Genomic DNA, 14,615 nt, shown 5'->3' with positions numbered 1-14,615 from the left:
AAAGACAGCTATGTAGCTAGCTAACACTACACTAATCAAGTCGTTCAGTTGAGTGTAATAGCTTCTACAGTGCTGCTAATCGGTGGACGTATGCTAGCTGGCTAGCTGCTGGGCAGAGCAGTGAAGACTACGTTAGGACGACGAAATACGATAATTACGCAATTATCTTTGATACAAAGACGGCTATGTAGCTAGCTAAGAAGAAATTGCTAAGATTAGACAAATCAAACCGTTGTGCTATAATGAAATGTAATGAAATGTAATGAAAAAGTTATACTACCTGCAGAGCGAAGTGCCGATGCGACCGCTCGCTCCAACCCGGAAGGACCTTATTTGGTGGTTCCGGTCCGTGGTTCCGGACCACAGGTTCCGGACTGTGAGACGTCACCGGAAGCTCTGGAATGGGATCTGTCGCCAGAAGCTCTGGACTGGGGATCCTCGCCGGAAACATGGTACGTGGGGCCGGCACTGGTGGTACCGGGCTGGTGACACGCACCTCAGGGCGAGGAGCAGGCACAGGATGTACTGGACTGTGGAGGCGCACTGGAGGCCTGATGCGTGGGACCGGCACTGGTGGTACCGGGCTGGTGACACACACCTCATGGCGAGTGCGGGGAGGAGGCACAGGACGTACTGAACTGTGGAGGCACACTGGGGATACAGCGCATAGAGCCGGTGCAGGATATCCTGGACCGAGGAGGCGCACTGGAGACCAGGCACGCTGAGCCGGCACAACCCGTCCTGGACAGATACCCACTTTAGCACGACAAGTGCGAGGAGCTGGCACAGAATGCACCGGGCTGTGAATGCGCACTGGAGACACAGTGCGTATCACCGCAAAACATGGTGCCTGACCGGTCACACGCTCCCCACGGTGAGTACGGGGAGTTGGCGCTGGTTCACTCCCCTCAACTTTCGCTGCCCACTCCTCGCTCATTCTGTCCCAATATTCCTCCTCGGTCTCCGACTCACCATCGCCGACCACTCCGTTTGCCACCCCCAAACATTTTTCAACTTTGCAACTATCCATAGTCAAGATCCTACCAAGCACAATGGGGAAATGGCTGCCTAAATTTGATCCCCAATCAGAGACAACGATAAACAGCTGCCTCTGATTGGGAACCATACCAGGCCAACATAAATCATTAACCACCTAGATAACCCACCCTAGTCACTGTCCCGCCCCAACCAACATAGAAAATAAACAGCTCTCTATGGTCAGGATGTGACACTCAGAGCATGTGGGCTCGTAATGATCTGTGGTGTGTTTAGTCATCTAAAGACCTATCATAGGTCGGTTAGACTACCTGCAGTACTGTTGGGAACTTACTACCTGGATGTGGTTTGTGCCATTATCCGTAGCAGAGCACTTGAATGTTTTGCTGGCAAACTCAGCTGTCAAGCATCCTGTTGACTTGCTCTCTTTATTTTCTCTTTTACGTTCTTCCTCCCAGAGACAGATTGTGGGGGTCTCAGTCATTTATTAGCAGCTGTAATTACATCTACCAGCCACATTAATTTGAGCTTCATTTGATTCCTGGACATATTACTCTCAACGCAACAGATACACACAACTGGTCTCTAAGACATATCCTGATGACCTTTGTTTTTCCCTGGGAGTGGCTGGAATGGCTTGGGGTCTGATATCAGAGTGGGCAGGCCATAGGCACGTGTCTTGGACGGACCATTGAGCCCCAGAGCACAGAGCCTTTACAGTGGGCATGGAGCCCAGTCAGCGTCCCTGGTGTGGGTGCTGACATGTCTATTCTGGGCAGAGTGGGTTTTCTGACACATCTAAGCAGACTTACCAGGAAAAGGATCTGGCTGGAGTGGACTCTCCTACGATCTCGCCTCTCTCTCTCTCTCTCTCTCTCTCTCTCTCTCACTCTCGTTTCTGATTATCCCGTTTTTCATCTCCCTCTATCTATTATCAATGTCGACTTCCATTCCCTGGCCCGACGTCCCATTGCCAACTTCAGCAGTCCAGAGATAATGAACAGCTTATTCAGCACAGTGGAAACAATTCCCTCTCTCTTAGACTTCTATTTCTGACCATTCATTTGGCTGATAATGCAAACATACAGTATCAGCAATCATAAAGCAATTGCAACCATTACGACCTGTTGAAACACTGAATCGATGGTCAGCTGTGTCATAGAGTGTCATGGTTTGGAGGAAGGGGTTATAAGTGGGTCTGGGCATTTAACCAGTTCATAGGTCATTGTGAGACAACGGGTTGTTCAGTTAGCACTTTATGCACAAACAGCGCAAGAAATCCCACTGATGGGCAGTTCTAAGAGGAGGGTACTGGGCATGTGGATGCAAATTATCCCTAATTAGGAGTGCTGGCATGGGCAGAAGGCACAACTAGGGGACATGGCATGGCACAGTGAAATTGGGGGATGGTATTAAGGTGCTATTGCCAGTTTATCGTTTTTAACCAGGAGCACATTTTCTTAAGGAAGTAATAGGGTCATCTCTTTTCATTATAAACTGATAGATCATGGTCCTTTTGAAATTGATGATTAATTGGAGACATTTCATTTTAAAGCAAAAGATAAAATAGTGATTTATAGTGAGTTATAGAGCTGTCACTGAAAGCAAGTCTAAGCAGCGGGAGATCTGTTCTATGTGCTCTATTTCTATGCGTCCCTTGCTTAAGTTGAGTTTTTTTCTTCTTTTATTTTCGGTTTTGTACACCAGCTTCAAACAGCTGAAAATCCAATCTTTTTGGTTATTGAAAATATATTTCACAGCGGTTTAGATGGTACAATGATTCTCGACAGTTGTTTTGTCACAAACTGAAATTAGGTGAACTATTCGCATTTTCAGCAACCAGGAAATGGCGAAGCGATTTCTGCATATTGCAACTTAATATGAATCGTGTAGGAGTACAAACGCACACCTGCACAACCTTCCTTTCTGTGATTAGGCAGACTGTAGCATGCCAATGATAATCCATTTCTTTCGTAGTTGCAAGGAATGTGTTTGCAGTACATTGCCTCCAGCATTCCTTGTGCTTTTACGCTATTAAATGTGGCCACTGACCCTTCTTCTGAAAGAGTTGCTAGTCTTGAGTGTGTAAGGTCATGTTAGGTTCAAAGGTGATGGTGTTTTATCATTTAGTTATCATGTTGGCAATAGAATAAGCTTTCAAATGTTACCCACCTGACCCAGATTGTGATTTATAATGGAAGGTTTTTGGATTATGTAAACAACAACAGTAATTGTGTGATGGTGGGGACACAGGCCTGTGTAAGTGCGCTTGCTTCAGTTCCTCAGTGGCAAAGAGAGCTAAAAATAAAATGAAAACAAAGCACCGTGCTGTTGAAAGCTCTTTTCGTGAGTCATAAAAGTGCTTTGAAACTACTTTCAAGTTTGGACAGGTGTGTGGCCACTTGGAGACACCAGTTAGTCCTCTCACTCAAACCCGTAATTGTTTTTTTCTTCATATCTCGCCCCTACTCCAAAAGTACAGTGAATATTCGTATTATGTTGAATGTATCCAGAGTATTTTCAGATGTTGTCATTGACAAATGCTGTGAAAAGTACGGTCAAAGTAAAATGCACATAAAATCAACATTGTAATGTTTGGATTCAGTCTTTGGTCTGACAATTTCCCCGTCATTTCCAAAGTCTTATCTTTCAATTGCTACCCTGGTCATGCATATGCTTTTTATAATTCCTCTGTTGGAATTATTTACATTTGTTGCTATATAATGCATAAAAACAAGTCTTCAGTGTTCATGAACGAGGCTATTATTGTGGCAGTATGTACTTTTTTAAATGAGTGCCTTAGATCTAATTGCATGCAGTTAGTTTTAAGGAGCTGACTGTAATTCTAAAATATAGACCTAAAGAGTGCAATTACATCAGGTGATTATTTTAGGATGGCTTGATTGGTGATTGAACGCTGACTTGCGCCTATTGTATAGTTTGGCTGAGAGCACAATGCTAATTGTTGCAGACAGCTGTCTGTGAAGTGGCAGTGGAGTCAAGCTGCCCTGAACAACATATTTATGGCCCACTGCAGCCCTTAAAGATGATATAGAGAGAAATAGTAATGGTGTCTTTTTGTAGACACTAACTCCGCCATGGTTCCTTGGACAAGGCCTATGGGGAAATTAATGGTGTTTTTGTAGGGTTTCTGGATAAACGACGAAAATAAGGTTTGTGGTAAATACAGGCTTAGGAGATATTATATGTTTTGTTCTATTAGATCATCTTCGACAGCTAATGTCACTTTTTGTGAATTTCTATAGAGTTTACGTAATCCTAAAATGCACAAAGCACATAAAGGCTTCATAATTCATAAAGGTCAGGTTAACTGACTGATATTACCTCATAGAACAAAACGTATTTCCTAAGATTTCCTAAGCCTGTGTTAACCTCAGACCTTATTTTTGCCATTTATCCCAAAACCCCATTCTTTCCCCATTAATTTTCCCCATAGGAATGGCTGAACGAACCAGAGGTAACTCATTTCCGGGTTTTAGGACTACAAGCTGGTGAGCTCTATTTGACTTGCTCTGAACTGGAACACTGTCTTGTATGTCTGTCGCCATGGCAATGAAAAAGAAAACCTTTTTTTGTGGTTGGAAATAGTAGCCTATGCGTTTCCTCATGGCATTCTTTGCGTTGTCGCCACAGGCATTACTCACATACTATCTATCAGTGAGTTTCAGACCTACGTGTTTGTTGTACCTGATAAGTGTGTGAACAGAATATAATTCAGACTAATGAAATGTTCTGCCTTGATCTCTCTTCCCCTAAGGGCACTTTCTAGTTTTCCTCTCTTACACACATGAATGCACTGGAGACTCCCTCTGAGAGAGAGAGAGAGAGATGATCTCGGGGAGGGTAATCTGATATCATGTTCCTGGGTGCTGTGAAAGGTTAGCTATAATGTACAGGCTCTTTATATAGTTGAGTCAGGCAATACAAGTTCACTGGCTATATCAGGGCATGAAGCCTCCATTTGAGCCGTTTGGACAGTGGGAATAGTGGTTCTTACAGCCTGTTGCATCACTTTAATGGGTTACATTGGGAGAAGTTGGTGAGATTCTTTTATTTCCTCTTCACCTGGTGCCCTAACAAAACACTGACACGAATAGAGTTGAATGAAATCAATGGTTTGGTTAGTTATATGCGTGCGATCTGGCTATACCTCTTTGGCTTGTGAACAAGATGGATTAGTGAAATAAGTTCAGTCCCATAGGGCTATTTGTGCTTTCCACCCTGACTTGTCTAACTATCAAGTTACAGCATTCTAATTTTAGTCGGTCACATCAAAACCTCTGTCCATGTCACCGTAGCTGTGGCTATAGCCTATCTCTCTTTTATCTCTCACATGATCTGTATGTGTCATACTATATACAAGGAGAAAGTGTGTTTACTCTCTTAGGCATGGGGTCTGGAGAGATGCAGTTTTCAGGCAGATCCTCTGTGTGTAGTTCAAAAGTCAGGCAGCCAGTGATACTGGATCTGAAATGTGTAAACCAGGGTGGTTGGGGGGTAACAAGCCTCCCGTAAGTAAATGTCTAGTATGTCTCTGCAGTGTAGGATGGCATGCCTAAAGGTTGTCTCCCTTTACTGCCGCTAGCCAATCTCTCCTGGTCCAACCCACAGTGTGTGACTGTGAGCACACGTGTGTGGGTGGGCGTCTTCTTTTAGCAACAGCCCTGCATGTGCTCAAGTACTACAGAGGTCTGTTAGTAGCTTCCATTCATTTGACTTTTCTTTCTTTCACTCGCATATCCTAGTCTATTCTCGATTGCGCACGTTTATTCACCCGCTCGTCAGTCATTTTCGGCATTCTGCCGTTGTTTAAGTTTGTTTATTCTGAAGTTTTTTTTTCCCATGCCAACTTTTCCTCAACTGTAGAGAGAAGGTAGGAGGAGCCGTTTGGAGCAGTGTGCCTCTCTCTCTCTTTCTCTCGAACACACACACACACACACACACTCTCTCTCTCTCTTCTGACACTGCCGCTACATGCGTCAGACCGGAGTCTGTTCACTTCCAAGCAAGTCTGACTAAAGCGTGGAACAGTACTCTTTTGACTTCGGTTTTGGAGTTTTCTTTAAGTTTCCTCTGTTTCCTCACGCGCTCAAAGACAACAAGAAGAGAGTGAAGAAGCAATAAGAGAGAATAAGAGGATTTATTCATACTTTTTGTGATTGGATTGAAAAGCACTTGGCACACGGTTTTAGCCACTGGACCCTTTCACAGACTGAGAAGTGAGGTCATCCTGAAATTCATTCTCCCTTGGCGGAGTGACTCCAGCTTTGTTAGTCGTACTTTGAAGGGACAAACCCACGCACACACACTCACACACAAATACACACACACACACACACACACACACACAGAGCAACAATGGTGGCCGGAATGGTGATGCCCTTGGTGGACTTGAGGGTCATCTACGAGCTCCTGTTTCGCGATGGAGTCATGGTGGCCAAGAAGGACAAGCGGCCCCAGACCAAGCACCCAGAGATCCCCAGCGTGGGAAACCTGCAGGTGATCCGCGCCATGGCCTCCCTCAAGTCCAGGGGCTACTTGAGGGAGACGTTCGCCTGGAGGCACTTCTATTGGTACCTGACCAACGAGGGCATTGTTTACCTGCGCGACTACCTCCGTCTGCCTGCTGAGATCGTCCCCTCTTCCCTACAAAGGGTTCGCCGTCCAACAGCCACCTTGGCCGTTGCCCAAAGGGCAGCGCGTGGGGTCCAGTCAGTGGACGGCCCCACATCTTATGTCCCCAAACCTGGCAGGGAAGAGAGTCAGGAGGCGATGGCTGAGCGCCAGGTCTACCGACACAGGAGGCTGGACGCAGCTGAGGAGGAAGGCCCCTCAGACCGAACGCCAAGGTTCAGAGGTCGCCCCATGGCCACTGAGCCGGTCAGACCAAGAGCACCATGGGTATCTGAGGCCCAGGCCCAGCCTCCCCTGAGGAAGGCACAGGGCTTCCACACTGAGGCTTCAATGATGGAGGAAAGCCAGGGGAAGAGGGCATCCACGGTTACCTTCTCTCAGACCACTGAGGCTAGTAGCAGAAAAGCAGTGATGTCCCCCCAGGAGAAGATCATCACTAAGGTCCATGCAGAAAGGCCCCAGGTGTTTCCGGTTCAGAAAAATTCTACTTCAACACATGAATCACAGGTCAGCATCAAGTCAGCCTCCTCCAAAACAGCCCTCCCATTAGCTGTTACTGCAATGACTAGTGCTGCAGTAGCTGGGGCTGCAGCAGTGAAGGTCTCAGCTGAATCCTCTTTCAATGAAGCGGGTGAAGAGAAGCCCAAGAAAGCTGCAGCAGCGACCGTCCCTGAGGAGACCCCCAAAGTCTCTGCTGAACCTTTCCCCAGTAAGCCAGCCATCCCAGCACCCCTGCCCCCTACTAAAAAGGTTAAGGAGGAGAAAAAAACAGAAGTGAAGGTAATTCCAGAACCCAAGAAAGCATCAGAAATGACTGTCCCCCAAGAGACCCCGCAGCTCTCAGCCGAACCCACCAAATCATTCAAAGTTGACATCACCGCTCACTTACCAGTGGTCAATGGCAATGACGGTGTTGTTATTGAGAAGGTTATCGAAACTAAGAAAGTGATGATTGAAGATGGCTCCAAATCAAAGAAGAAAAGAGCAACAGCGAAGGCTGTGATTGCTGAACCACCTGTCACAAAGGTGTCCCCAGAAAAAGGACTGAAGACCCCAGAGGAAGAGACACAGGAGCCTGCCAAACCCCCACCAGCTATGACATCGTCAATAAAGCCCAAGGGACCAGAATCCAAGAAAGAAACTAAGGCTGAGGTTCGAAGAGAAACTAAGGCTGAGGTTCAAAAATCAAATGAGGCTGATCGTCAGACCTCCAAACCAGTAGTGGAACAGAGCAACACGAAATCTGTAGTATTACAAGATGCACCCCATCCCGTTGCAGCCCCTCCAGCTGAGCCTCCAATCACTGTCCAAGTGCAGGAGAAGACTGAGACAACCAATAAAGTGACCTCAGGCTCATCTGGAAAAATATCCCACAGGTCAAAGATGAGTGTCACTAAAGTGAAAATGGTGACAGTGCCGAAGACCATAAAGATGGAGATGACACAGGAAGCCCTCAAACCTGTGGAGATGACTTTTACACTGCCACTGCAAACACCTCAACCTGCCATAGTGCCGGAGGCTAAAGCCCCTATAGAAACAACTGTGGTTGATTCATCAAAGGCAAAAAAAGCTAAAAAGAAAAAGCAGGTTTCTTCCCCAGACCTTGAAACCACAAAACCATTATCCCCACCTGCAGCTGAAACGTTATCAGCAACAGAGGTGCCGCTGACCAGGGCCACCGTCAAGGGTGACCTCCCAAACACCCCCGGGGCAAAAGTAATGGACTGCTGTCCAAAGATGACTCCGGAAAGAATGTGGTCTGAGGAAACCAGCGTGGTAGCAGCTGTGCAGGCTGGGTCCCCTGCTTTAGACAAAGGGGAGGCGGAGCCTGCACATCTCTCTGCTGAAAAAATCAAACGGGAGGACCCGAAACCAAAAACCTCCTCTGCGAGGGAAACACCCGTTGCAGCCCGAGAGACAGCGTCAGCCAGAGCCGAGGCACGGGCCAGCCTCCACACTGAGCAGGGGGAGCTTCCCAGAGTTGTTGCACAACACTCAGCCGCTCTAGCAGCAGCACAGAGCACAGAGGAGGAGAAGAAGAAAAGTCTATCTGTTCCTCCCAAGGCCTTGGAGAAGGACAAGGAACCCCCACAGACCCCTGCTACCACTGCAGCCACAGCCCCTCGGCCAGCACAGCCTCACCTGGAGGACACCAGTGACCAGCCTGTAGACGAGGCCAACATGAGGAAGAAGATAGTAGTGGTGGAGGAGGTGATTGAGGTGCAGCACATAAATAGCCCGCAGGCAGTGGCTGGAGGAGAGGTTCCTCCTGCTGTTGTACCTGAGAAAGCAGGGCAAGAACTGGACTTTGATGTCCTGCACGCACTGGCCATCGAACGGGCTCTCCTGGCCGGGGGAGCGGTGGTCGAGTCCGCCCAGAGCACCATCTCCGACGATGACTGGGACCACTCTCTGGACGTACCAGAGGAGAAGACCTTCCCCAACTTCATAGAAGGTTTGCAAGAATTTCTTGTTTCCCCCTATTTACTTCCTGTCCTGTGTGTTTATTGTGTGATGTCACTGTTGCTGAGGTTTCCCCCCCTTGTATGTACTGTGGGAATCTTAGGTGGGCGTTGTGGTGATGGCACTACCATGTCTTTTACCATGTGCTATTATGTTCTAGTTGCATAGTGGTATAAACAGTGTTTAGGTTATTATACTTGTTGGTTTATGCATCTTTCCCTTCAGAGTATATCCTTTGAAGTTCAAACGATGGTATTAGTTTGGTCAGCAAAAATCTGTATTATAGTCCCGGGCCTTAGTTTCAGTGTTTTGATTTATATTCAATTATAAAACCGGTTGCACTTTAAGAATAGTTTCAGTGAGATGATGAATGAGTACAAACCAACTAGCATGAAGCTGTGATTTATCTATGAGAGCGCATGCCTCTATAGTAGTTCACACCCTAATGTATATTCATATCCTATCTGTTTCACTGGCAAGGAAGATAACTCAATCCTATACACACCACAAAGTCAAAAATGTGATAGATGTTCATGCATAACAGCATATTGTAGCATACAATGCATGTTGAAACGTGTATTTTTGCCGTACAAACAGCAGAGCCACCTGACCTTGAGTTTGGACTTAAGCAATGCACACTCACTGTCTCCCTGCCAGAAATGATTCAGACCTGCAGTAATCCCTGTGGTGTGGCTATGTGCAACGCCTAGCTTACTCCCCTCTTGTCTTTTCTCTGTGGAGATGACCTGCGCTATAAAGTGAGGAAGAGAATGAATGAGAGAAGGGGGTGTGGTGCTTTTGAGAATCTCTCTCTCGCTCTTCTCTGTTTTTTTTTTGTTGTTGTCAGGAAGGTTGTGTTCTTGGCACTTTGAATTTTGAACGGTGGTCTCTGGTTCCTGGTTTCCCCTCTCGGGTGTGATAATAGTGTGCCTTTGTGTGCGTTATCGAACAACAGGCTAGCGATATGGGGCTTGTGAACAGTATGTTATCATACCTGCTTGCAGCTCCCAGCTCTCCACCCCACATTGGCTCACGGAAATTGCTGGAATGTGCGTAAAAATGTTGCTAATGCTATCCCATGTTGTTGGCTTTGACTGAACTAGAGGTTTAAATCTCTGTTTCTCTGCTGTTGTTTGTTGTTATTAAAGCAAGATGCACGTTGGTGACAATTTGGTTTTGAGATGTATGGATTGTGGGTTTTGAGATGTATTACGTGGGTGTTGATGCGTATATACTGTAGAATATAACCCTTGCACAGAGTGGTGAGAGAGCAGTACACATGGGCGTTGTCTGTGCTGTTGTGTGAGCGACAGAACGGACAGGAAATTGGAATAGTTTGCTCATACCATAGCCGTACTATTCTGGGTGTGTTTCCTCGGTGCTGCACGTCACACTGCTTTCTGCAGGTCTCGAGTGAATTAGCTGCGTTGCTCACATGACAGGCAGTGGTCAAGCTGTGTTTGTCATCAGGGGAATGACTCCACTTTCAGCAATTTAAAGTTAGTGTGTGTGAACAGATCACCTAGTCAACAGCGTTTAGAGCGTTTGGGATATGGATCGAATAACAAATCTGGAAGCAAAATCTTCTTCAAAATGTCCAGTGGCATATTGTTATACTGTATGTTAGGGCATTACATTCCATTTTCCATTCCAGTGTGAAATGGTCTTGGTCTTTATGTGAATGTCATGGGATAAAAAAGACTGTATAACTGATCTGGCAGGGAAGCCCATCATGCTTCAGAGTGCCTTCCTAACCGCAGATAACACCAATGTTTGCTAACTCACTGCTGCCACCTACAGTGGATGATCCATAATAGCCATGTGTATATGTGCTCATTACCCCAGAAATACCACTGTAAAAGCGTAGTGTCTTTCTATGGGGAATTTTTTTAAATGAATTTTTGAATGCATGTCATGTGACCAATCATGTAGTTTTATCAATCATACCGTAAGATACGTTAGAAACAGTATCTATGTGAAGGAATACATCTGGCAGTGATAATGACTTCAAATGGAGATGTTTAGCAGACACCACATTGGTACGAGGGTGTCTCTTCATATCTGAAGATCCTAGAGCATCTAGTATTCATGGTATGCAATGTAATTATATCGCTCTCGGATTTAGTAATACCCTCAGATACACTGCACCTACTTTTATCCTGATACTGTAACACTGTCTGAGACTCTCAGGACTCATTCAACCCTTTCTTAGACTTCTGTCAATGTGGCTGTTCTGATTTAAAAAGGCAAGCCAGTTAAGAACAAATTCTTATTCACAATGACGGCCTGACCCGGGCGACGCTGGGCTAAATGTTGCACCGCCCATTGGGACTCCCAATCACGGCCGGTTATGATACAGCCTGGAATCGAACCAGGGTCTGTGCCTTAGACCGCTGCGCCACTCGGGAGCTGGCTCAGAGTGAATGGGAGATCTACTGCCTCCATTAAAACAGTTAACTCACTGTAGTCTAAACTATGGAACAACACACAGATCAATAGAATCCGTTCATGTGTGGAAATCAAAACAGGGATCTTTAGATCTTGTCACTTTAACGCTCTTTATACATCAGGCCAAGCCGACAGTGACTCTTGATCTGGGAAATCCCAGGAAAACACTTACTCTGTGTCTGTGACATTTGCAATCGTGTGTGATGAATGAATAGCACTGCATGTTCAAACAAAAGCTGCAGTGTTTTCGATAAGTGGGGCTGCCTGCTGGCGCCATTCAAAAATCTGCCCACACGTGGGACACAACAGGCCATTACCCCGACCCCAACTCATATTTCTGACAGGCCATGTTGTTCTGCTAGGCTTCTCTCTACTTTGGTTCACGGCATTCCCAGATATTTGTGTAATATATGACATTACCAGCAACTCTCAGGATTCTCCTCTGTCCCTTCTCATACTAAATGGCTCACGATTGTGGTGTGGCGTATGTGAGTGTGTGAGCCTAACCTTCCGTGAGTGAAAAAACATGGGGGTCGAGCACTGTTAGCCGTCACGCTATCAGTAGCCCGCGGTGTGACATCGCAGCTATGCGCATATTGAGTACAGCGTAAGCCTGTGAATCTGGGCTTTGCTGTTGTGCTCAAAACAAGGTTGGGTAGCTCGGCTGCTCCTATGTCTTTCCACTGACACCGCCAGGCATGTCTCCTGGGCTGGGACGGCACCTGTGTGTTTACAGGCCGGCTGATGAGGCAAACACGCGTCGCTCCATATTTCTGAAATAACGAGATGAAATGAGAGATATGTACTTATCTTATCTCTCTGATTTGCTGTCACATGCTTGACGTCACACGGGTCTGATCCATTTGCAGGAACGTGTATCAAACAACAAAACAATGTAGATAATAGTATAGTGTATCGCTGCAGTATATCGAGGTTGTGTAACATAGTCCTCGCACAGGAGCCTGCAGGGTATTGTCTCCCAGCGTAGGCAGGCAGAGGGGGTTGCCAGTTGAAGCAGAGCTGGCTCACATGGAGGAAAAAGGCTGCTGGAACAACCAGCGTTAATTATAGTTTGTAATACAATGTAATGAGTGCAGCCTGGCTGGCTCATGTCAGAGTGACTGGGACATCTACTGCCTCCACATAACAGTTAACTCACTGTAGTCTAAACTATGGAACAAACACACAAATCAATAGCATATGTTCCTATAATGAGTAGTAGGCCAAGATGAGCTGATGTTAGGTATTTCCCATGGTACATATTGGATTTTGGTCCTTGGGCAACAACATAATTAGAAGCTACAGTGCCTTCAGGGAGTATTCACACCCCTTGACTTTTTCTAAATTGTGTTGTGTTACAGCCTGAATTTAAAATAAGATGATGTGTCACTGGCCTACACATAATACCCCATAATGTCAATGTGGAATTATGTTTTTAGAAATGTTTACAAATTAATCCAAAATGAAAACCTGGAATGTCTTGAGTCAATGAGTATTCAATCCCTTTGCTATGGCAAGCCTAAATAAGTTTAGGAGTAAAAATGTGCTTCGCAAATCACGTTGTAAGTTGCATGTTTAACATGATTTTTGAAGGACTACCTCGTCTTTGTACCCCACACATACAATTATCTCTAAGGTCCCTCAGTCGAGCAGTGGATTTTAAACACAGATTCAACCACAAAGACCAGATAGTTTTTCTAATGTCTCGCGAAGAAGGGCACCTATTGGTTGATGGGTAAAAATAAAATGCAGACACTGAATATCCCTTTGAGCATGGTGAAGTTATTAATAACACTTTGGATGGTGGATCAATACACCCAGTCACTACAAAGGTACAGACGTCTTCCTAACTCAGTTGTCGGAGAGGAAGGAAACCACTCAGGGATTTTACCATGAGGACAATGGTGACTTTAAAACAGTTAGAGTTTAATGGCTGTGATGGGAAACTGAGATTGGATCAACAACATTGTAGTTACTCCATAATACTAACCTAAATTACAGAAGAAAACCTGCACAGAATAGCACTATTCCAAAACATGCATACTGTTCGCAATAAGGCACTAAAGTAAAACTGCAAAAAATGTGGCAAAGAATTGAACTTTTTCCCCTGAATATCAAGCGTTATGTTTGGGGAAAATCCAACACAACATATCACGGAGTACCACTCTTCATATTTTCAAGCATGGATGGTGGCTGCATCATGTTATGGTTATGCTTGTCATCGGCAAGGAATATGGAGTTTTTAGGATAATGACAAATGGAATAGAGCTAACCACAGGCAAAATCCTAGAAGAAAACCTGGTACATTCTGCTTTCCAATAGACACTGGGAGACACATTCACCTTTCATCAGGACATTAACCTAAAACACAAGGCCAAATCTACACTGGAGTTGCTTACCAAGACAGCATTGAATGTTTTTGAGTGGCGTAGTCTCAGTTTTGACTTAAATCGGCTTGAAAATCTATGGCAAGACATGAAAATGGCTGTCTAGCAATGGTCATCAACCAACTTGACAGAGCTTGAAGATCTAAAAATAATAATAATGTGCAAATATTGTACAATCCAGGTGTGCAAAGCTCTTAGAGACTTACCCAGAAAGACTCACAGTTGTAATCACTGCCAAACGTGAGTCTAACATGTATTGACTCAGGAGTGTGAATACGTATGTAAATAAGATATGTCTGTATTTCATCTTCAATATATTTTCTAAAATATATACAAACATCTTTTCACTTTGTCATTATGTGGTGTTGTGTGTAGATGGGTGAGAAATCAATGTTGAATTCAGGCTGTAACACAACACACATGTTAAATACTGTAAGTGAAGGGGTATGAATAATCTCCGAAGGCACTGTATGTGGCTCAGGTATGACGATCCTCCCCTGGGTGTTGAGAGGAGGGAAGGGAATGGATTCTAAAAAGTCAATGTTGATTTTGTGACGTGTACACACATGCACACATGCACGCTCACACATACAAAGCCACCTCCCACAACACCCACCCATATACAAAATACTATAGGGCTTCTCTACTCTTTCAACGGTCTCAGAA

General features: G+C 45.3%; 1 protein-coding gene across 8 annotated transcripts in view; it reads left to right on the top strand.

Annotated features, from left to right (window-relative positions):
• The first annotated feature begins 6,360 nt into the window (after positions 1-6,360).
• Positions 6,361-14,615, top strand: part of plecb (plectin b) — a 93,788-nt gene continuing 85,533 nt past the window's right edge. For all 8 annotated transcript variants that reach the window (XM_046313362.1, XM_046313359.1, XM_046313358.1 and 5 more), the window contains exon 1: positions 6,361-9,106. In XM_046313362.1, coding sequence (XP_046169318.1) covers positions 6,376-9,106 — 2,731 coding nt within the window. In that variant the 5' untranslated portion in view covers positions 6,361-6,375. The remainder of the gene's footprint in view (positions 9,107-14,615) is intronic.

The sequence above is a fragment of the Oncorhynchus gorbuscha genome, linkage group LG19 (assembly GCF_021184085.1).
Source record: "Oncorhynchus gorbuscha isolate QuinsamMale2020 ecotype Even-year linkage group LG19, OgorEven_v1.0, whole genome shotgun sequence".
Taxonomy (NCBI): Eukaryota; Metazoa; Chordata; class Actinopteri; order Salmoniformes; family Salmonidae; genus Oncorhynchus; species Oncorhynchus gorbuscha.
This window is presented reverse-complemented; position numbering and strand designations above follow the sequence as displayed.